The sequence below is a fragment of the Oncorhynchus kisutch genome, linkage group LG29 (assembly GCF_002021735.2).
Source record: "Oncorhynchus kisutch isolate 150728-3 linkage group LG29, Okis_V2, whole genome shotgun sequence".
NCBI lineage: Eukaryota > Metazoa > Chordata > Actinopteri > Salmoniformes > Salmonidae > Oncorhynchus > Oncorhynchus kisutch.
The window spans coordinates 31,859,740-31,883,334 of record NC_034202.2 but is presented as its reverse complement, the minus strand read 5'-3'; the positions used below and the strand labels follow the sequence as shown (position 1 = coordinate 31,883,334).

General features: G+C 42.0%; 1 protein-coding gene across 4 annotated transcripts in view; it reads left to right on the top strand.

Annotated features, from left to right (window-relative positions):
* LOC109873884 (leucine-rich repeat and calponin homology domain-containing protein 2-like) overlaps nucleotides 1-23,595 on the top strand; it is a 90,088-nt gene that overhangs the window by 55,009 nt on the left and 11,484 nt on the right. For 2 of the 4 annotated variants that reach the window (XM_031809223.1, XM_031809221.1), the window contains 7 exons: nucleotides 788-850; nucleotides 1,296-1,344; nucleotides 6,705-6,743; nucleotides 7,144-7,281; nucleotides 8,244-8,294; nucleotides 8,426-8,489; nucleotides 13,934-14,040. In XM_031809223.1, coding sequence (XP_031665083.1) covers nucleotides 788-850; nucleotides 1,296-1,344; nucleotides 6,705-6,743; nucleotides 7,144-7,281; nucleotides 8,244-8,294; nucleotides 8,426-8,489; nucleotides 13,934-14,040 — 511 coding nt within the window. Of the gene's footprint in view, nucleotides 1-787; nucleotides 851-1,295; nucleotides 1,345-6,704; nucleotides 6,744-7,143; nucleotides 7,282-8,243; nucleotides 8,295-8,425; nucleotides 8,490-10,425; nucleotides 10,560-13,933; nucleotides 14,041-23,595 lie in introns of those variants that run through there. The other 2 variants (XM_031809224.1, XM_031809222.1) reach the window with 2 other exon arrangements.

Genomic DNA, 23,595 nt, shown 5'->3' with positions numbered 1-23,595 from the left:
AAGGAATTTGAAATGGTTTATACTTTTGGTACTTAAGTACATTTTAGCAATTTGATTGACTTTTGAGACTAAAATATATTTTAAACCAAATACTTGGACTTTTACTCAAGTAGTATTTTACTGGGTGACTCACTTTTACTTGAGTAATTTTCCATTAAGGTATCTTTAAGTTATGACAATTGAGTTATTTTTCCACCACTGCGTATACCACGGGTATGACAACATTTATTCAAATCAAATCAAATGTTATTAGTCACATGCGCCGAATACAACAGATGTAGGTAGACCTTACAGTGAAATGCTTACTTACAAGTCATTAACCAACAATGCAGTAAAAAAAAAATATGGACAAGAATAATAAATAAAAGTAACAAGTAATTAAAGAGCAGCAGTAAAATAACAATAGTGAGACTATATACAGGGGGTACCGGTACAGAGTCAATGTGCGGGGGCACCTGTTAGTTGAGGTAATATGTACATGTAGGTAGAGTTATCTATGCATAGATGACAACAACAGAGAGTAGCAGCGGTGTAAAAGAGGGGGGGGGATGCAAATAGTCTGGGTAGCCATTTGATTAGGTGTTCAGGAGTCTTACGGCTCTAATTACTTTGGTAAGCAGTTTATAATAGCAATAAGGCACCTCGGGAGTTGTGGTAATATACCACAGCTAAGGGCTGTGTCCAGGCACCACTTTGCATCGTGCTTAAGAACAGCCCTTAGCCGTGGTATATTGACCATATACCACACCTCCTCTGGCCTTATTGCATCCTCTGTTTACCTGTCCAGGTTCCTCAGTCACTCTGGCAGCTCCAGCAGCAAACAGAGGTCCCCCTGCCAGGCCATCCGCAGGTACGTACGTACAGCACAGCTCTGCCTAAACACATGACTTCTGCCCCTCACTCTGCTCTGACAGGTGACTACTGTATACCGTATCAACGAGACCATGGTTCGGTTGCATAAAACTAACCAAGTTTAGTCATGGACTAAAAAGCATGGTCCATTCATGCTCTGTTGAAACTGGCCCCATGACTGATGTTATAGGATGTTGTCATAGTGTAGTTATTACGATGAGTAATTAAAAGAATATGAGTAGGCACAAATCATACTGTATGATGATGATGAGTAAGGTGTTTAAAGTTTTAAAAACTCCATTGTGTCTGTCTGGTGTTATTTATTGTTGGCTGCCTTCTAATGATGAGCCAATTTCTCCAGTAAACTGTAAATAAGGCTTACATGAATATAAGTTTGTATGTGTGACACAGTGAGTCGGTGTGTTTTCCTGTCTCCCTCGCAGTGCCTCTCTGGATGAAGGGAGCAGTGGACCGTCAGTGCTGAGTGGGCAGGTAAGGAACTCATTATTTCCATTTGTGCAAGTAAGGGAACACCTCCCTGAAATGTAGAAAAATGAATGGGAAGTCATTGGCACTGTACAAAACATATACACGGTGTCCAATACCACTCAATTTGGCGTTGTTTCTGGGCTGTTTTTCAAAAATCTTTGGATTATTTTGTCAATTACACATGTGTAAGAACTGTATGAATATACTTTTGTCAAGTTTTATTTATTTATTTTTTTTGTATTTTTTTTTACTTGTGCATGAGGCATATGTTTTGTCCATTTGCAATATGATTTCATAGGAAGTCAAAAATAGCAAAAAATTAGAAAAAACTCATCACCCCCTAAAAAAGTGCTTTCTGGACCGTTTTTTGAAATACTTTTGATTTTTTTAGTCAATTACACATGTGTAAGAACTGTATGAATATACTTTTGTCAAGTTTTAATTATTATTATTATTTATTTATTTTTTACTTGTGCATGAGGCATATGTTTTGTCCATTTGCAATATGATTTCATAGAATGTCAAAAATAGCAAAAAATTAGAAAAAACTCATCACCCCCTAAAAAAGTGCTTTCTGGACCGTTTTTCGAAATACTTTCGATTTTTTTAGTCAATTACACATGTGTAAGAACTGTATGAATATACTTTTGTCAAGTTTTATTATTATTATTATTATTTATTTTTTACTTGTGCATGAGGCATATGTTTTGTCCATTTGCAATATGATTTCATAGGAAGTCATAAATAGCAAAAAGTTTGAAAAAACTTAGCACCCCCTTAAGTGCTTTCTGGACCATTTTTTGAAATTCTTTCAATTTTTGTGTCAATTACACATGTATAAGAACTGTATCAACATACTTTAGTCATATTTTATGATCATAATAAAAAATTAAAAAAAATATTATACTTGTGCTTAAGGCATATGTTTTGTCCATTTGCAATATGATTACATAGGAAGTCAAAAGTCGATAATGTGAACAATTTTTCTAAAACTTATCACCCTCTTTTCTGAAATTCTTTCGATTTTTAGTCAATTACACATGTGTAAGAACTGTATGAACATACTTTTGTCATATTTGATTATCACAAAAAAAAATGCTTGTCCATAAGGCATGTGGGGGGCGGGGGGGGACAAATGCCATAAGAAATGTCCAAATGCAATATGAAAGACTTGAAATTGCCAAATCAGGATGTTGTGTCCATTTGCCATGTACGATCAATGGCAGTCAGTTTACAAACCCAAAAGTCAGTGAACCATGTCCAAAAGGCATTTATACTGCCAAAATGATATATAGCACTATGTTAAGCCATGAATCAACCTAGATGGTCTATTTGTCATGTATGATGAGGGGGAAGTGGGACTGTTGTTTTTTTATGATTTTTTGAAAAACGTCCAAAATGACAAGGGGCGCCCCCTATTGGATGGGAACGTGTGGGGGGTGCTCCCTACCCAACCATGGACCCCTTTCTACCCTGTAATGGCATTAAAAACCTTTTTTTTTTAAATGTGCTCCTGGTAACCCGTTCCAATCACCAGGTGCATGGCTGTGCATTTGCAGTATGTTTCAATGTGCATTTACCATCACGAATTTGTCATGCTCAAAAATACTGCAGAAATGCAAAATTGACTGGCCTGATGAACTCAGGATGGCCGGGCAGTGATAGTGGTTCCTCTCCATCGCTCGTTGTGTTGATTTCATCATGTCCATTTGGGGATGTTTTTCACTGTTGAATCATATTGCAAATGTACTGTGCATTTGCAATATGTTTCAATGGGCATTTACCATCACAAATTTGTCATGCTCAAAAATCCTGCAGGAATGCGAAATTGACTGGCCCAATGAACTCAGGATGGCCGGGCAGTGTTTCTGGTTCCTCTCCATCGATCGTTGGAGTTGATTTCAGAATGTCATTTTGGTGATGGTACCTCACTGTTTAAACATATTGCAAATGGACAAAAGTCAGCCAGCAAGTCACTGTCCATTAGTCAATTAGATGTCATTCTGACACCAAACTGATACAAACTGACACCACACCCACTTTTCCAACTCGTTTAGAAGCCAACTATCACATATTTCAGAGCAGGCCCAAAATTCACATCGACTTCTGTTCAAACCATAACAAAAACGTAAAACACATAGTTACGTTCTAGCTGCAGGTCCAGTTCTGACATTATATGTAGGCCTAGCTGAGGCGACCCCGAATCCCAAGTTTTGGCTCGATAGGTCATTCGGTACCCGAGCAAGACCTTAATTGGTGCTGAAAATCCACTTTTTTCCATGCCTTGCTACGGGGTCCTTGAATGAGCTATCGGACAGAAACGTTGGGGTCCTTCTCTATGGGCCGAGCCGGTTTCAATGCACCTAGTCTTGCGACTCGGGGACTTTTCTAAATGTCGTCATTTTCGTAATGGTCAAAATTAATTGAAGTCATTGCAAATGTATGAGGCTGGTTCTCGGTCCGAGAACCTTCTGAGCTCTAGAACAGGTTCCTAAAGTTTCAGAACTCTAGGTCTGACGGTTCTTTAATAGTTTGAACAAAGGTAACTATTGCAGGCACTGTCTGTCTCTACGCACCACACTGTGTCCCTCTGTCCAAGCTGTGTGTGTGTGTGTGAGTTTTTCTTGGAAATGTTATGTGAGAAATTACTGCTTTACAGTTCATGAGGGTTGCCTAATCGCACATATGAAGTTTTGGAAAGATCTGACTTTTTTAACCCTTTGAAACAGCCCCTATGACAACATTTATGGCACTTCAAGTTGGCACAGGCAGCTAAAAGTAAAAGTATGCTTTTACAGAATCCTGAGTTTTAAGTCTATACGTTAAGAACTGACTGATTTACACAGGGTTGAATTCACTATTTTTATCAAACATCAGTTTGGGTATGGAAAAACCCTTTTAGTGTGATTTTAACCACTTCCGGTTGCTTCAGGAAGCTTAGAATCAACACAGGTAGACCTCATAGTGGCCTGATGGATTGTCATCGAAGACAGGTTCATAAGGCAATATTAACCCACATAGGCTCTCTAGGTTGAATTTAGGGGAGCAGGCAATGTATTCCTATAAGGAGAGATGTCATTGTAATCGGTGAGATCAAAAAACCCTGATTTTCAAGGTTAGGCTTGCACTGATCGGGAGGACCTCAGGAACGTACCTGAGGTCGAATTGTGCTTCTCACCCTAACGGTTCTCTCACTGTCACCCAAAAGCGAATTAAATTTAGGGCCAGGCTTCATTTTGGGCCTACTTTTTTCACAGTCGCTGCACTCAGAGCGAGCTACGGTCAAGCGGGGCATCTCATTGAACTCTGCACGGCCTTGAGAATATGGAAATGCCATTGCAGGCTCTGTGTGTCTTTATGCACCGCACTTTGTCACTCCATCCTTGCTGTGTGTGTGTGTGTGTGTGTGTGTGTGTGTGTGTGTGTGTGTGTGTGTGTGTGCGCGTGTGTGTGTGTGTGTGTGTGTGTGTGTGTGTGAGTGAGTGAGAGAGCTGTTCTTTGACATCTGTTGGGAAAAATTACTGATTTACAGTTCATGAGGGTTGCCTAATCACACATATGAAGTTTTAAAAACAGCACCTATGACACCAGTTTAAGGCACTTCCAGTTGACACAGGAAGCTATAAGTAAACACATATCTTGTTTGGGGTAGGCTCTTACAGAATCCTGAGTTTTAAGTCCTTATGTTTATAATTGACTGATCTACACAAGGTTGAATGCAGTGATTTTCATAATTGCAGGTTATGTATATCAAAACACTTTTAGGGTGAATTTAATCACTTCCCGGTTGCTTCAGGAAGCTTAGAATCAACACAGGTAGACCTCATAGTAGCCTGATGGATTGTCATTGAAGACAGGTTCATACGGCATTCATAACCCACATAGGCTTCATGTTGAATTTAGGGGTGCAGGCAATGTATTCCTATGGGGAGAGAAGTCAGTGAAAACTGTTTGATGTAGACACCTTCTTTTAACGGTTAATGCTACGCGGTCAAGGTTAGGCTTGCACAGATCGGGAGGACCTCAGGAACGTACCTGAGGTCGAATTGTGCTTCTCACCTTAACGGTTCTCTCACTGTCACCCAAAAGCAAATTACATTTAGGGCCAGGCTTCATTTTGGGCCTACTTTTTCTCATGGTCGCTGTGTTTAGACCGAGCGAGCTACGGTCAAGCGTGGCATCTCGTTGAACTCGGCACAGCCTAGAGATTCTTGTAATGCCATTGCAGGCTCTGAGTGTCTTTAAGCACCGCACTTTGTCACTCCATCCTTGCTGTGTGTGTGTGTGTGTGTGTGTGTGTGTGTGTGTGTGTGTGTGTGTGTGTGTGTGTGTGTGTGTGTGTGTGTGTGTGTGTGTGTGAGAAAGAGCTTTTCTTTGACATCTGTTGGGAAAAAGTACTGATTTACAGTTCATGAGGGTTGCCTAATAACACATATAACGTTTTGAAAAGATCAGACCTTTTAACCCTTCAAAACAGCAGCTATGACCCTAATTAAAGGTACTTCCGGTTGGCACAGGAAGCTGGAAGTGAACTGAAAGTGAATAGAATTTTGAGTTTTAAGTCTTTACGTTAAGAACTGACTTATTTACGGAGGGTTTAGTGAGTGTGTGTTATTTCAGAAAATCACAGAAATCTCGCTCCGAAGCACACTTTAAAAAGATTTGTCTGAACACGCTGCAACTGGATCTGTATAAATAAAAATAAAAATAACTATTTTAGAACATCAACAATTTTACATTGTACGATTTCTCTTAAATTACAATAGACACCGTAGGATCATTTACTTTGACGTGAAGCGGAAAAATTATTGCTCTATTTTCATTTTTGACCTTTAATCCCAGAAAAATGGCCATAACTCAAAAACCGTTAAGGTTTTTTGTTCAGGGCCAACTGCCCATTACGCCAAATCTATGCTCATCAAGTTTCGTCTTAGAAATATTTTCCGTTAAGGAGATAAGGCCACGTCGTGATTGGTGATGTTTTGTACATTTGCAATATGATTCCATTCGCCCTCTTGTGGGATTTACCAAAATTTGAAAATGTTATAAAACAGAAACCAAATGTCAGAGAGAGTTCGCGAATTTTAGAAACGTTGTCGGACGTCTAGTAAGGGACCGTACATTTGCAATGTGGACTTTCTCACTAACCATATGGCAAGTGTCAAAATGTTCCCTTAAGGTATGTAATACTAGCAATCATTTCCTTCTTTTCACTCATTAATCTCATCTGCCAAATTTACAGTCATATTTTCAGTTTCCCTTTTAAAGTGTGTGCGGGTGCGGGTGCGTGTGTGTGTGTTTGGTGTTTGGTTTAGGTGTCAGTTTCACTCCTATTTTCTTTCTCTCTGTCTTTCTCCGAAAAGGACCCTGACTTCACAGACGATGACACAGCTTTCTCTGAGGTCACCCATTTCATTCATTCCTTTTTTTTTCTCACCCTCATCATCATGCATGTGATGATGTGTCTGTGTATACCACAGGAGGTTGGTGGCACCTTAATTGGGGAGAATGGACTTTTGGTAATGACTGGAGCGGAATCAGTGGAATGGTATCAATTGGTTTCCAGGTGTTTGATGCCATTCCATTTGCTCCATTCTTATGAGCTGTTCTCCCCTCAGCAGCCTCCACTGGTGTGCATGTGACCTCGTTACCTTTAGTGATGTAAGGGGAGGCTTTAGTCTTCATCTATTTATATTGAAGGCTTGTGCTGCTTAAGCCAAGTGTTTTTTTGTCCATTATTGCATTGCCATTTGATCAGTACAGTGTCCAGTACTTTGGCCTTTCAACTTTGTCTTTCTTCAGCCATCCTCTTCCTGCTCTTTCGATGGCAGTTTAAAGTCAGAGTCTGACACAGAGCCAAAATGGCCAGAGGTTCCACCCGTACTCAACCAGAACGAGGAACGCAGGAGGAACAAGTATCTGAGGAAAGATTATCTTAAGGTATGAAACCATGACTTTCACAATGCAGTCTTACTTACTTGAGGCCTTGGCCATCAATAGCAGCTTTCCAGCATACTAGGTACTGGGTGATAAAAAAAAGAAGTTTTTAGTGAGACTGCCTAAAGAAGTTGAATTTGTTTTATTGTTCGACATACAAGAATGTAAAAATACCAGCAAATCAATTCCAAGTGATTTTAGTTTTGAAAATCTGTTCTACGCATTTAGAGAGATATGTGATTGTATAAAAATGTTAGCAAGGTTTGAAATTATTATGTTTTAGTCCAAAAATATATCAGTTTGGGCTTCTTGTGGTTCATTTTTAGTCTACAAATGATCTGTAATTGTGTTCTGGCACCTGACCATCTGCTCAAGAACAAATTGTCCCGGGGCCGAATCTTAATGATCCCTGTTTTAGACGCAGCACTTATGCCAAGAGCAAGCTCAAGTGTTTACCCCATGCATACCTCAATATGGCTGGTACATGGCTGGACATATTACTCAAGGTTTCATTTTCCCCACTGTATGAAATTAACAACTTTTCTTTCATAGGCTGGAACAAATACATCCCACACTGTCCAGGGAGGTAGACGACAAAGGGCTGTGTTCTACTATACTGAACAAAAATATAAACGCAACATGTACAGTGTTGGTCCCATGTTTCATGAGCTGAAATGAAAGAAGGGGGGAAATTCATTCTGATTGGCTGGGCCTGGCTCCCCAGCTGGTGGGCCTATGCCATCACAGGCCCACCCATGAAATCCATAAATTATAGGGCCTCATTTATTTATTTCAATTGACTGATTTCCTTCTATGAACTGTAACTCAATAAAATCTTTGAAATGTTTGCATATTGTGTTTATACTTTTGTTCAGTATATATCAGAGGATTCAGCTAGTAGCCTACACTAGGTTCTAGGCTAGATCATGGAGTAAATATCGGTCTTGATGTGTCTTCTCTTACAGTACAAGTGCCAGAGTGCCCGAAGAAACTCCAGTGGGAATGACGAGTGTGAGGTGTGAATTGCTATTCAATCAAATGCACAGTAAAATAGCATTCATCCAAATTATACTAGCACATACGTAAGCAAATATCTAAACTGTCTGATCTATCTTTCTGATAAACTTGTCATGTGTTTTGTCTGCAGGAGGGGATGCGGAATGCTGATTTCAGCAGCACCCTCACAGTGTTTGGTCTGAAGCCAAGATCAGGTAAGCCTGAATTAATAAAATCTTTCAGCGGTTACAGTCATTCCTTATCTGGCTTTTATTTATTAAGTGGCGCACATACAATTAACACATTTTAATGTCTTCAAGTTAAGGTATTTAACCCGTTAAATAAGTTTAAAACAGATAATATGGAGCAATGAGCATGAACATGTTGTGCAAGTTATAGGCGGGGTATATTATTAATGGCATTCTAGAAAGCAATAGAGGGATTCTGTGTAAGTATGGACCTGCTACAGCTTGTCCCAGGCACACCCCTTGACTTTTTACAAATGTTATGTTATAGCCTGAATTGATTAAATTGATATTTTGTGTCACTGGCCTATATACCCCATAATATCAAAGTGGAATTATGTTTTTAAAGTGTTTTAAAAATTAATAAAAAATGAAAAGCTGTGATGTCTTCAGTCAATAAATATTCAACCACAATGTCATGGCAAGCCTAAATAAATTCAGGAGTATAAATGTTCTTAATAAGTTGCATGGACTCAGTCAGTGTGCAATAATAGTGTTTAACATGGTCATAAATAAATATCTAATCTCTGTATCCCAAAAATACAATTATCTGTAAGGTCCCTCAGTTGAGCAGTGAATTCCAAGCACAGATTCAACCACAAAAACAAGGGAGGTTTTCCGATGCCTCGCAAAGAAGGGCACCTATTGGTAGATGGGTAAGAATATAAAAAGCAGACATTGAATATCCCTTTGAGCATGGTGAAGTTATTAAAACTTCTTTGAAATCGGTGTCCCTTCCACGGGACGGTTGAGCCAACGTAGGCTAATGCGATTAGCATGAGGTTGTAAGTAACAAGAACATTTCCCCGGACATAGACAGCGCAGTCTTGATACAAATATTTGAACAGAAATGCAATGGTTCATCAGATCAGTCTAAAACTTTGCACATACCATACCACATGCCATCTAGTGCCCAAAATCTAAATTACAACTGGGCTTGAATAATACATTATTGCTTTTCTTTTGCATTATTATTTGACCATGCTGGTAATTTATGAACATTTGAACATCTTGGCCATGTTCTGTTATAATCTCCACCCGGCACAGCCAGAAGAGGACTGGCCACCCCTCATAGCCTGGTTCCTCTCTAGGTTTCTTCGTAGGTTTTGGCCTTTCCAGGGAGTTTTTCCTAGCCACCCTGCATTGCTTGCTGTTTGGGGTTTTAGGCTGGGTTTCTGTATAGCACTTTGAGATATCAGCTGATGTAAGAAGGGCTATATAAATACATTTGATTTGATTTCAAAGATGATGGTACAACAAACAAACAGTTGTTTTTTTCTTTGTATTATCTTTTACCAGATCTAATGTGTTATATTCTACTACATTCCTTTCACATTTCCACAAACTTCAAAGTGTTTCCTTTGAAATGGTATCCTTACAAGGTTATTTACTCTATGGATGGTTTATCAATACACCCAATCATGACAAAGATACAGGCATCCTTCCTAACTCGCTGGGGAGGAACGAAACCACTCAGGGATTTAAAACAGTTACAGAGTTTTTAATGGCTGTGTTAGGAGAAAACTGAGGATGGATTGACGACATTGTAGTTACTCCACAATATTAACTTAAATGACATAGGGAAAAGAAGGAAGCCTGTACAGAATAAAAAATATTCCAAAACATGCATCCTGTTTGCATTAAGGCACTAAAGTAGAACTGCTAAAAATGTGGCAAAGAAATGAACCTCACGTCCTGAATACAAAGTGTTATGTTTGGGGCAAACACAACACATCACTGAGTAGCATCCTTTATATTTTCAAGCACGATGGAGGCTGCATTATGTTATGCGTATGCTTGCAATCAGCAAGGACTAGGGAGTTTTTTGGGGATAAAAATAAACAGAATAGAGCTAAGCACATGCAAAATCCTAGAGGAAAACCTGTCTCATTCTGCTTTCCAACAGACACTGGGAGACAAATTCATCTTTCAGCAGGACAATACTTCAAAATGGCTGTTTTGCAAGGATCAGCAACCAACTTGACAGAGCTTGAAGAATGAAAATAATAATAATGTGCAAATATTGTACAATCCAGGTGTGCAAAGCTCTTAGAGACTTACCCAGAAAGACATGTATTGACTCAGGGGTGTAAATACTTATGTAAATTATACAGTTCTGTATTTCATTTAATACATTTTCAAAAATGTCTGAAGACATGTTTTCACTTTGTCATTTTGGGGTATTGTGTGTAGATGGATGAGAAAAAATATATTTAATCAATTTTTAATTCAGTAACACAACAAAATGTGGAATGAGTCAAGGGGTCTGAATACTTTATGAAGGCACTCTACAATGTCAACTGTGTGTCAAGCATGTGCCTCAGTGCTAGAGGTTTAATTTTCTTGTGGGAGGCTCTGTTTAAAAATGCAATCTGTGATTGCTACGTACATTTTTGGACTTTTCCAGGGGAATGCTATGATCCCTTATTGATGTCACTTGTTAAATCCTCTTCAATCAGTGTAGATGAAGGCGAGGACAGGTTAGAGAAGGATTTTTAAGCTTTGAGACAATTGAAAAATGGATTGTGTATGTGTGTCATTCAGAGGGTGAATGGGCAAGACAAACAATGTAAGGGCCTTTGAACAAGGTTTGGTAGCAGGTGCCAGGCGCACTGGTTTGTGTCAAGAACTGCAACGCTGCTGGGATTTTCACACTCATCGGTTTCTTGTGTGTATCAAGAATGGTCCACCACTCAAAGGACATCCAGCCAACTTGACACAACTGTGGGAAGCATTGGAGTCAACATGGGCCAGCATCCCTGTGCAGCGCTTTCGATACCTTGTAGATAGAGTCCATGCCCCAACGAATTGAGCTGTTCTGAGGAAAAAATTGGTGTAACTCAATATTAGGAAGGTTTTCTTAATGTTTTGCAGTGGTGTAAAGTACTTTAAAGTACTACTTAACTCGTGCCCCGACAAATTGAGGCTGTTCTGAGTGCGGGGGTGCAAATATTAGGAAGGTGTTCCTGTTTGTTTTACTCAGTGTATACCCATTCATTCTTGAAGAAAAATGTATAAATGCTTCATGAGCTTAGTTCTACTGTCGTATTTGCTTTTTTACTCCATTGTTTGTAAACAATGTCATCGTAAACAAACACTGTATAGCCTCAAAACATGGTTAAAACTATCATTTTGATCTCATGGTCAGTCCTTGTATCCATAGCTCTGTCTATGAATTTGAGAGTAGTTACATTTCTCCAGCCCCATCCTTCAGCTGTTTACCAATTCAGTGGCAGGGTGACTGCTTTGTTTGAATCGCAGATTTCCCTTTTAACAAAATATAAAATAGAGAAGACAAACTATTAATGGGTGTCATAGATATCCAACAAACAGGAAAATGGTGTCCCTGTCAGAGTTGCAATCTGTCCTGCACTCCCGGTCAATCACTGGACCTTTGACCTTAGTTCCTGATTACTTTGTCTCTGTTGCCATGATAACAATGATGTGTGAGACGACCTTCTCAACTTTCCTTCCAAGAAAAATGGTGGAGTTCAGCGGAATTTTCATGGTATTTCACTATTAATAAATTGTTTACAAAATCCAAGCAATGTGGTGTTGAACCCACAGAAAGGACACTAACATGCTGACCACACCGCCCGTGTCGTGTGCGCGAGCGTTGCAAAATAAATGTATACAACATGTTATTCAATCATTGCACCCACACTGCTCGCGCGCGTCAATGAGCGTCTGCATAGAACTTGGTTCTATTTGTGATGCTTGACGCGCTGCAAGTCCCGCCTCTCCCATCTCCTCATTGGTTCTTAGGAGCACATACTCATGTGCGTGATTGAAAGATGAACTGAGGTTCACACTCCAGTCCAGTCGATGGTGGAAATACACCTTAAAGTTGGTTGCCAACATATATTCCAAAGAAGAAGAAGAAGCCTGAAGGAGAGATGACTAGAAACTAACTCGGTTTACCCTTTTATGTGTGGATTAATTGTCGGAGTAGAGGACCTTGTGCATTTCAGGTAAAATAACAACTCAACGTTTATATCCCAGGACAAATTAGCTAGCAACTGCAAGCTAGCTAGCTAAATTAATATAGTTTGTTCAGAGTTCATTTTGATATTTCAACCTGTGTGTTCTGATCGCATCTGGTGTGGGTGGACAAAATCAACATGTGCTTAATGGCGCACACTATCGAGCAGTGTGGTCAGCATGTAAGGAGATTTCCTTAGAAGTAGTTATAGAATAATTAGTACATAATGCTACACACTGAGTATACAAAACATTAGTGGTGGAAAAAGTACCCAATTGTCATACTTCACTAAATGTAAAGATACCTTAATAGAAAATGACTCAAGTAAAAGTAAAAGTCATCCAGTAAAAATACTACTTGATTAAATCAAAAAGTATTTTGTTTTAAATATACCTATGTATCAAAAGTAAATGTTATTGCTAAAATTTCAAATTCCTTATTAAGCAAACCAGACAGCACCATTTTCTTGTTATTTTAATGTGTGGATAGCCAGTGGCACACTCCAGCACTCAAATAATTTACAAATGAAGCATGTGTGTTTAGTGAGTCCACCAGGTCAGAGGCAATATGATGACCAGGGATGTTCTCTTGATAAGGGCATGAATTGGACCATTTTCCAGTACTGCGTTTGAAAATTGTATTTTACCTTTAGCGTTCAAAATGTAACTAGTACTTTTAGGTGTCAGGGAAAATGTATGGAGCAAAAATTATTTTCTTTAGGAATGTAGTGAAGTAAAAGTAAAAGTTGTCAAAAATATAAAAAGTTAAGTACAGATACCCTGAAAAACGGGTTAAGTAGTACTTTAAAGTATTTTTACTTAAGTACTTTACACCACTGCAAAACATTAAGAAAACCTTCCTAATATTGAGTTGCACCAACTTTTTTCCTCAGAACAGTTCAAATCGTTTTGGCATGGAATCTATCTACAAGGTGTCGAAAGCGCTGCACAGGGATGCTGGCCCATGTTGACTCCAATGCTTCCCACAGTTGTGTCAAGTTGGTTGGATGTCCTTTGGGTGGTGGACCATTCTTGACACAGACAGGAAACTGTTGTGTGAAAATCCCAGCAGTGTTGCAGTTCTTGACACAAACCAGTACGTACGCCTGGCACCTACTACCATATCCCGTGTAACTGATGGTTATGGATGAAAACAGTCATGAAAACAACTGTCACAACTGTTTTTAAACAGGGTTTCCCATATTCTTGTCAAAATTCCATGACCATCACAGCCCTAGTCTGAACATTCCAAAGTTACAATTATTGTTGGAAGGAAGACTGTGAGTATGGTCAGTAAAAGGTCTAGACTCTGATCTCATCTCTGCAGGGCTCAATGGTATTCCCAGAGGTCCATTGTTTGAAAGTTCCCTAAATGTGTAATTTCAGTGATTTCTGTAGGTCACAACCTATATGTTTCTTATATGTTGGTGTAGCATTCTGTCGAAGCAGCCGTCAAGAGTTGTCAGACCCCAGTTTCACCATGAGGAGGAAGATGGAACACCTGAGAGAGGAGATGGAGCAGATTGGCGTCCTACGGCAGGTCAGGACACCCCGAAAACACCAGATGACAAACAATGACTAAGATCAACACAAATAATAATCATTTGGGGAGGGGGGGGGGGGGGGGGGTGCTTATATTTGTCTTGTTATACACATGTGTGTAATGGATTTTTTAAATGTACATTTTTACATATCTCAACTCCCCCTGAGGCACCCGCAGGGAATGGGGTCACGGCCAGGCTCGCCATTGTAGAGCGCCTCTGGAGCAATTAGGGTTAAGTGCCTTGCTCAAGGGCACACCGGCAGACTTTTCACCTTGTTGGCTCCGGTATTCGAACCAGCAACCTTTTGTTTACTGGCCCAATGCTCTAACCTTGAGTAATCCGATTAGACTTGCAACAGTCCTTTTCATTCTCCACTAAATTTACTGAATCCTTTATAAAATATGTCAAGAGTTTTAAGGACTATCAGCAGTTATTCAGCAGTTGTCTCTTCTATTGGCAGAGTTGACAGGAGAATGTATTACTCTAATTCTAAGATGTTTTCCTCATTTGATGAGACTTGAATGGGCTATTTCATGTTTTCCTCAGAATTCTCGACGTGTCACTACTTGTTCTTCCAGACAGCTACAGTTAGCGTTGGGCTTTCGACAGTATCCCAGTGGGTCCCTCAGGGCTCCCCAGAAGCATGCACATTGCATGCCCACATTTATATGTAGCTATGGAGTGAAATAGTTTAAATTAAATATATCTGTTATACAGTTGAAGTCAGAAGTTTACATAAAGTCGTGGCCAAAAGTTTTGAGAATGACACAAATGTTAATTTTCACAAAGTCTGCTGCCTCAGTTTGTATGATGGCAATTTGCATATACTCCAGAATGTTATGAGGAGTGATCAGATGAATTGCAATTAATTGCAAAGTCCCTCTTTGCCATGCAAATGAACTGAATCCCCAAAAAACATTTCCACTGCATTTCAGCCTTGCCACAAAAGGACCAGCTGACATCATGTCAGTGATTCTCACGTTAACACAGGTGTGAGTGTTGACGAGGACAAGGCTGGAGATCACTGTCATGCTGATTGAGTTTGAATAACAGACTGGAAGCTTCAAAAGGAGGGTGGTGCTTGGAATCATTGTTCTTCCTCTGTCAACCATGGTTACCTGCAAGGAAACACGTACCATCATCATTGCTTTGCACAAAAAGGGTTTCACGGGCAAGGATATTGCTGCCAGTAAGATTGCACCTAAATCAACCATTTATCGGATCATCAAGAACTTCAAGGAGAGCAGTTAAATTGTTGTGAAGAAGGCTTCAGGGCACCCCAGCAAGCGCCAGGACTGTCTCCTAATGTTGATTCAGCTGCGGGATCAGGGCACCACCAGTACAGAGCTTGCTCAGGAATGGCAGCAGGCAGGTGTGAGTGCATCTGCACACACAGTGAGGTGAAGACTTTTGGAGGATGGCCTGGTGTCAAGAAGGGCAGCAAAGAAGCCACCTCTCCAGGAAAAACATCAGGGACAGACTGATATTTTGCAAAAGGTACAGGGATTGGACTGCTGAGGACTGGGGTAAAGTAATTTTCTCTGATGAATCCCCTTTCCGATTGTTTGGGGCATCCAGAAAAAAGCTTGTCCGGAGAAGACAAGGTGAGCGCGACCATCAGTCCCATTTCATGCCAACAGTAAAGCATCCTGAGACCATTCATGTGTGGGGTTGCTTCTCAGCCAAGGCAGTGGGCTCACTCACAATTTTGCCTAAGAACACAGCCATGAATAAAGAATGGTACCAACACATCCTCCGAGAGCAACTTCTCCCAACCATCCAGGAACAGTTTGGTGATGAACAATGCCTTTTCCAGCATAGTGGAGCACCTTGCCATAACCTTCAATGTTATGTCATAATTACGTAAAATTCTGGCAAATTAGGCGGCACAAACTGTTACATATACAGTGGGGCAAAAAAAGTATTTAGTCAGCCACCAATTGTGCAAGTTCTCCCACTTAAAAAGACGAGAGAGGCCTGTAATTTTCATCATAGGTACTATGACAGACAAAATGAGGGGAAAAAAATCCAGAAAATCACATTGTAGGATTTTTTATGAATTTATTTGCAAATTATGGTGGAAAATAAGTATTTGGTCACCTACAAACAAGCAAGATTTCTGGCTCTCACAGACCTGTAACTTCTTCTTTAAGAGGCTCCTCTGTCCTCCACTCGTTACCTGTATTAATGGCACCTGTTTGAACTTGTTATCAGTATAAAAAGACACATGTCCACAACCTCAAACAGTCACACTCCAAACTCCACTATGGCCAAGACCAAAGAGCTGTCAAAGGACACCAGAAACAAAATTGTAGACCTGCACCAGGCTGGGAAGACTGAATCTGCAATAGGTAAGCAGCTTGGTTTGAAGAAATCAACTGTGGGAGCAGTTATTAGGAAATGGAAGACATACAAGACCACTGATAATCTCCCTCGATCTGGGGCTCCACGCAAGATCTCACCCTGTGGGCTCAGAATGATCACAAAAACGGTGAGCAAAAATCCCAGAACCACACGGGGGGACCTAGTGAATGACCCGCAGAGAGCTGGGACCAAAGTAACAAAGCCTACCATCAGTAACACACTACGCCGCCAGGGACACAAATCCTGCAGTGCCAGACGTGTCCCCCTACTTAAGCCAGTACATGTCCAGGCCCGTCTGAAGTTTGCTAGAGAGAATTTGGATGATCCAGAAAGCGGCGGTTGAACTCTCCATAATGGTCCAACGCCGCGTCTCCCTCACTCCATACAGCATTGGCCCACTCCAGGGCTTTGCCTGAGAGGCAGGAGACGAGGGCGGACACACTCTCACACCCCGAAGGAGCCGGGTGGACGGTCGCCAGGTAGAGCACCAGCTGTAGTAGAAACCCCTGGCATCCGGCAGCCGTCCCATCATACTCCCTCAGGAGCGTGAGTCGAATCCCGCTGGGACCAGGTGGAAGAGGGGTGGAAAGTGGGACCTGTTGTAGTGGAGCTGGTGGAGGCGCTGGATAACCTCCTCCTCTCACCCAACGATTCATCGTTTGCAGCACGCGATCCATGGCTGTGCCCAGCCATTGCAACATGGTCACGTGCTGCTGAATGCGCTCCTCCACTGCAGCTGGGAGGGCGTCTGCTCCTGCTGACTCCATTCTTCTGGTGAGTGATTCTGTAAAGGCGTCTGTGTGTGGCTGGTGAGATGAGTCAGGCGCAGGACATCAGATATGAGTAATAAAATACTTTACTCAAAATTTCAAACATAACATGTAATATACACGGCCACACAATACGGACCACAATACAACAAACAATCACTCACAAATACAACATGTAGAACAGGGGGTTAAATAATAAACAAGTAATTGGATAAGTGAAGCCAGGTGTGATAAGACAAAGACAGAACAAATGGAAAATGAAAAGTGGATCGGCGGTGGCAAGAAAGCCGGTGACGTCGACCGCCGAATGCTGCCCGAACAAGGAAAGGGACCGACTTCGGCGGAAGTCGTGACACAACATAAGGGAGTGACATATAAATGGGAGGAAATGATGAAGATAATGAAGTCCAAGTGTGAATCATAATAATTAACAGGTGAGTGTAATGATAGGTGCCAGGTGTGCGTAATGATGAATCCCAGGACCGGTGGCTAGTATTCTGGCGATGTCGTACGCCAGAGGGAAGGAGCAGGAGAAGATGTGACAGTAGGGCTACCAGAAACACACACACACACACACACACACACACACACACACACACACACACACACACACACACACCTATCAGCAGAATAGACTGCCTACAGTGTAGTCTGTTGGCCAGATTGCAAGTGGAAAGAAAAGACAATACACAACATATAAAACACACGTCACAGCACAAGGGTAACCCAACCAATAATACCTCATACAATAGCAATTTAACGGCAACTTCATAGAAACAATTGACAAGAAAGATCCCAGTCATCAACATGAGAGTATTTGCAATAGTCTGGGTTGTGATTTGACTTTATGTAACGGCTTTCATCGGAAGAAGAGGAGTTGTCAGACCAAAATGCAACGGGATACGTGTTCATCTTTATTATAAGGAACTGAACACTGAATACAAAAATAACTAAAGGAAAACCTGAAACAGTCCTGCAAGGTGAAACAAACACTTAACAGAAATACAACTACCCACAAAAACCCAGTGGGAAAAAGCTACCTAAGTATGGTTCTCAATCAGAGACAACAATAGACAGCTGCCTCTGATTGAGAACCACACCCGGCCAAACAACAAAGAAATACAAAACATAGAAAATGAACATAGAATGCCCACCCTAGTCACACCCTGGCCATAGAGAGGCGTTTATTCTCTATTTTGGTTAGGCCAGGGTGTGACACTTTAACATGAATCTTAAGACTGTTATTTATCTAATTAACTAAGTATGTATAATTGTTACCCGATTTAACTTAATCATGCAACAATTAACTAATTAGGATAAGGGGCACCACGAGAGCGGTTCTTTAAAGAGTTACCATCTCCCAAATGAAACTCTAAAAGATCTTTACCTATCACATCTATAAACAGTCAATTTATTAATCATAACCTCGTATCATATCATAATTCTGAACAGACGTAACCTCCTTGCATCTGCAAAAACCAGAGTCTTACTTATGATTCAGTACGACACAAATTGGTTTAATTATTTATTTACTAGCTAATTAAATGGGAACACATAATACTGGCCTTCTTTAGACTAGTTGAGTATCTGGAGCGTCAGCATTTGTGGGTTCGATTACAACAGGCTCAAAATGGCCAGAAACAAATAACTTTATACTGAAACTCATCAGTCTATTCTTGTTCTGAGAAATGAAGACTATTCCATGCGAGAAATTGCCAAGAATCTGAAGATCTCGTACAATGCTGTTGTACTACTCACTTCACAGAACAGCTAAAACTGTCTCTAACCAGAATAGAAAGAGGAGTGGGAGGCCCCGGTGCACGATAGAGGGAAAATGAGAGGGGGGGGGGGGTCTTAGCTGTTGACTTCAGGCTTGCAGTTACACTGTCTGTCCCTCTGATACAGCTGATGGTTTGTTTTTCAAATTTTCGCAAGAATGTTGCTATTACTCCGGAAGAGCTATCTTATTTCCTCATTCCTGACTGCTGATGCACTCTTAAAGTGGCAGGGCACGGTGAATAATGTTTCTGCCACTGTGTCTTTTGACCGAAAAGAGCTTCTCGATATCAGGATGGCAATTAATCACCCCTTACTGGAGGATAGAACAGCAGCCTCTGGTAAGACAAGGGGTGGCGGTTTATGTATATTTGTAAACAACAGCTGGTGCACAAAATCTAAGGATGTCTCAAGGTTTTGCTCGCCTGAGGTAGAGTATCTCATGATAAATTGTAGACCACACTATTTACCAAGAGAGTTTTCATCTATACTCTTCATACCTTTCTATCTATCACCACAAACCGATTTTGGCACTAAGACCACACTCAATGAGCTGTATACGGCCATAAGCAAACAAGAAAATGCTCATCCAGAGTCGACGCTCCTAGTAGCCGGGGACTTTAATGCAGGGAAAGTTAAATTTAACCTAATTTCTACCAGCATGTTAAATGTGCAACCAGAGGGAAAAGAACTCTAGACCACCTTTACGCCACACACAGAGACACGTACAAAGCTCTCCCTCGCCCTCCATTTGGAAAATCTGACCATAATTCTATCATCCTGATTCCTGCTTACAAGCAAAAACTAAAGCAGGAAGCACCAGTGACTCGGTCAATAAGAAAGTGGTCAGATGAAGCAGATGCTAAGCTACAGGACTGTTTTGCAAGCACAGACTGGAATATATTCCAGGATTCTTCCGATGGGATTGAGGAGGACACCACATCAGTCACTGGCTTCATCAATAAGTGCATCGATGACGTCGTCCCCACAGTGACTGTACGTACCCCAACCAGAAGCCATGGATTACAGGCAACATTAGCACTGAGCTAAATGGTAGAGTTTGCGCTTTCAAGGAGCGGGACTTTAACCCGGAAGCTTATAAGAAATCTCGCTATGCCCTCTGACGAACTATCAAACAGGCAAAGCTTCAATACAAGACTACGATTGAATCGCACTACACCGGCTCCGGCACTCGTCGGATGTGGCAGGGCTTACAAACTATTACAGACTACAAAGGGAAGCACTGCCGTGAGCTGCCCAGTGACACAAGCCTACCGGACGAGCTAAATCACTTTTATGCTCGCTTCGAGGCAAGTAACACTGAATCAAATCAAATCAAATTTATGAGAGCATCAGCTGTTCCAGATGATTGTGTGATTACGCTCTCCGTAGCCGATGTGAGTAAGACCTTTAAACAGGTCAACATTCACAAGGCCGTAGGGCCAGACGGATTACCAGGATTACTCTGAGCATGCGCTGACCAACTGTCAAGTGTCTTCACTGACATTTTCAACCTGTCCCTGACTGAGTATGTAATACCAACATGTTTCAAGCACACCACCATAGTCCCTGTGCCCAAGAACACTAAGGTAACCTGCATAAATTGCTACCGACCCTTAGCACTTACGTCTGTAGCCATGAAGTGATTTAAAAGGCTGGTCATGGCTCACATCAACACCATTATCCCAGAAACCCTATACCCACTACAATTTGCATACCGCCCCAACAGATCCACAGATGATGCAATCTCTATTGCACTCCACACTGCCCTTTCCCACCTGGACAATATGAAAGCCTATGTGAGAATGCTGTTAATTGACTACAGCTCAGCATTAAACACCATAGTGATTTCAATGCACATCACTAAGCTAGGGACTAAACACCTCACTCTGCAACTGGATCCTGGACTTCCTGACGGGCCGACCCCAGGTGGTAAGGGCAGGTAACAACACATCCACCACGCTGATCCTCAACACGGGGCCCCTCAGGGGTGCGTGCTCAGTCCCCTCCTGTACTCCCTGTTCACTCATGACTGCATGGCCAGGCACGACTCCAACACCAAGTTTGGCGATGATACAACAGTGGTAGGCCTGATCACCGACAACGATGAGACAGCCTATAGGGAGGAGGTCAGAGACCTGGCCGTCTGGTGTCAGGACAACAACCTCTCCCTCAACGTGATCAAAACTAAGGAGAGGATTGTGGACTACAGGAAAAGGAGGACCGAGCACGCCCCGATTCTCATCGACAGGCCTGTAGTGAAGCAGGTTGAGAGCTTCAAGTTCCTTGGTGTCCACATCACCAACAAACTATCATGAACCAAACACACTAAGACAGTCGTGAAGAGGGCACAACAAAGCCTATTTCCCCTCAGGAGACTGAAAAGATTTGGCATGGGTCCACCTATCCTCAAAATGTTCTACAGCTGCACTGCCTGGTATAGCAACTGCTCGGCCTCTGACCGCAAGGCACTATAGTGCGTACGGCCCAGTACATTACTGGGGCCAAGATTCCTGGCATCCAGGACTTCTATACCAAGTGGTGTCAGAGGAAGGCCCTGAAAATTGTCAAAGACTCCAGCCACCCTTGTCATAGACTGTTCTCTCTGCTACCGCATGGCGGTACCCCCAAGCCATAAGACTCCTGAACAGCTAATCGAAGGGCTACCCAGACCCCTCTTTTACACTGCTGCTACTCTGTTTATTATCTATGCATAGTCACTTTAACTCTACCTACATGTACATATTACCTCAATTACCTCGACTAACCGGTGCCCCTGCACATTGACTCTGTACCTGTACCCCCTGTATATAGCCTCCACATTGACTCTGTACCTGTACCCCCTGTATATAGCCTCCACATCGACTCTGTACCTGTACCCCCTGTATATAGCCTCCACATTGACTATGTACCGGTACCCCCTGTATATAGCCTCCACATTGACTATGTACCTGTACCTCCTGTATATAGCCTCCACATTGACTCTGTACCTGTACCCCCTGTATATAGCCTCCACATTGACTCTGTACCGGTACCCCCTGTATATAGCCTCCACATTGACTATGTACCTGTACCTCCTGTATATAGCCTCCACATCGACTCTGTACCTGTACCCCCTGTATATAGCCTCCACATTGACTCTGTACCTGTACCCCCTGTATATAGCCTCCACATTGACTATGTACCTGTACCTCCTGTATATAGCCTCCACATCGACTCTGTACCTGTACCCCCTGTATATAGCCTCCACATCGACTCTGTACCTGTACCCCCTGTATATAGCCTCCACATCGACTCTGTACCTGTACTCCCTGTATATAGCCTCCACATTGACTCTGTACCTGTACCCCCTGTATATAGCCTCCACATTGACTCTGTACCTGTACCCCCTGTATATAGCCTCCACATTGACTCTGTACCAGTACCCCCTGTATATAGCCTCCACATTGACTATGTACCTGTACCTCCTGTATATAGCCTCCACATCGACTCTGTACCGGTACCCCCTGTATATAGCCTCCACATTGACTCTGTACCGGTACCCCCTGTATATAGCCTCCTGTATATATGACTCTGTACCTGTACCTCCTGTATATAGCCTCCACATTGACTCTGTACCTGTACTCCCTGTATATAGCCTCCACATTGACTCTGTACCTGTACCTCCTGTATATAGCCTCCACATTGACTATGTACCTGTACCTCCTGTATATAGCCTCCACATCGACTCTGTACCGGTACCCCCTGTATATTGCCTCCACATTGACTCTGTACCGGTACCCCCTGTATATAGCCTCCACATTGACTCTGTACCTGTACCCCCTGTATATAGCCTCCACATGGACTCTGTACCTGTACCCCCTGTATATAGCCTCCACATTGACTCTGTACCTGTACCCCCTGTATATAGCCTCCACATTGAATCTGTACCAGTACCCCCTGTATATAGCCTCCACATTGACTCTGTACCTGTACCCCCTGTATATAGCCTCCACATTGACTCTGTACCTGTACCCCCTGTATATAGCCTCCACATTGACTCTGTACCTGTACCCCCTGTATATAGCCTCCACATTGACTCTGTACCTGTACCCCCTGTATATAGCCTCCACATTGACTCTGTACCAGTACCCCCCGTATATAGCCTCCACATTGACTCTGTACCTGTACCCCCTGTATATAGCCTCCACATTGACTCTGTACCTGTACCCCCTGTATATAGCCTCCACATTGACTCTGTACCGTAACACCCTGTATATAGCCTCCACATTGACTCTGTACCTGTACCCCCTGTATATAGCCTCCACATTGACTCTGTACCTGTACCCCCTGTATATAGCCTCCACATTGACTCTGTACCTGTACCTCCTGTATATAGCCTCCACATTGACTCTGTACCTGTACTCCCTGTATATAGCCTCCACATTGACTCTGTACCTGTACCTCCTGTATATAGCCTCCACATTGACTATGTACCTGTACCTCCTGTATATAGCCTCCACATCGACTCTGTACCGGTACCCCCTGTATATAGCCTCCACATTGACTCTGTACCGGTACCCCCTGTATATAGCCTCCACATTGACTCTGTACCTGTACCCCCTGTATATAGCCTCCACATTGACTCTGTACCTGTACCCC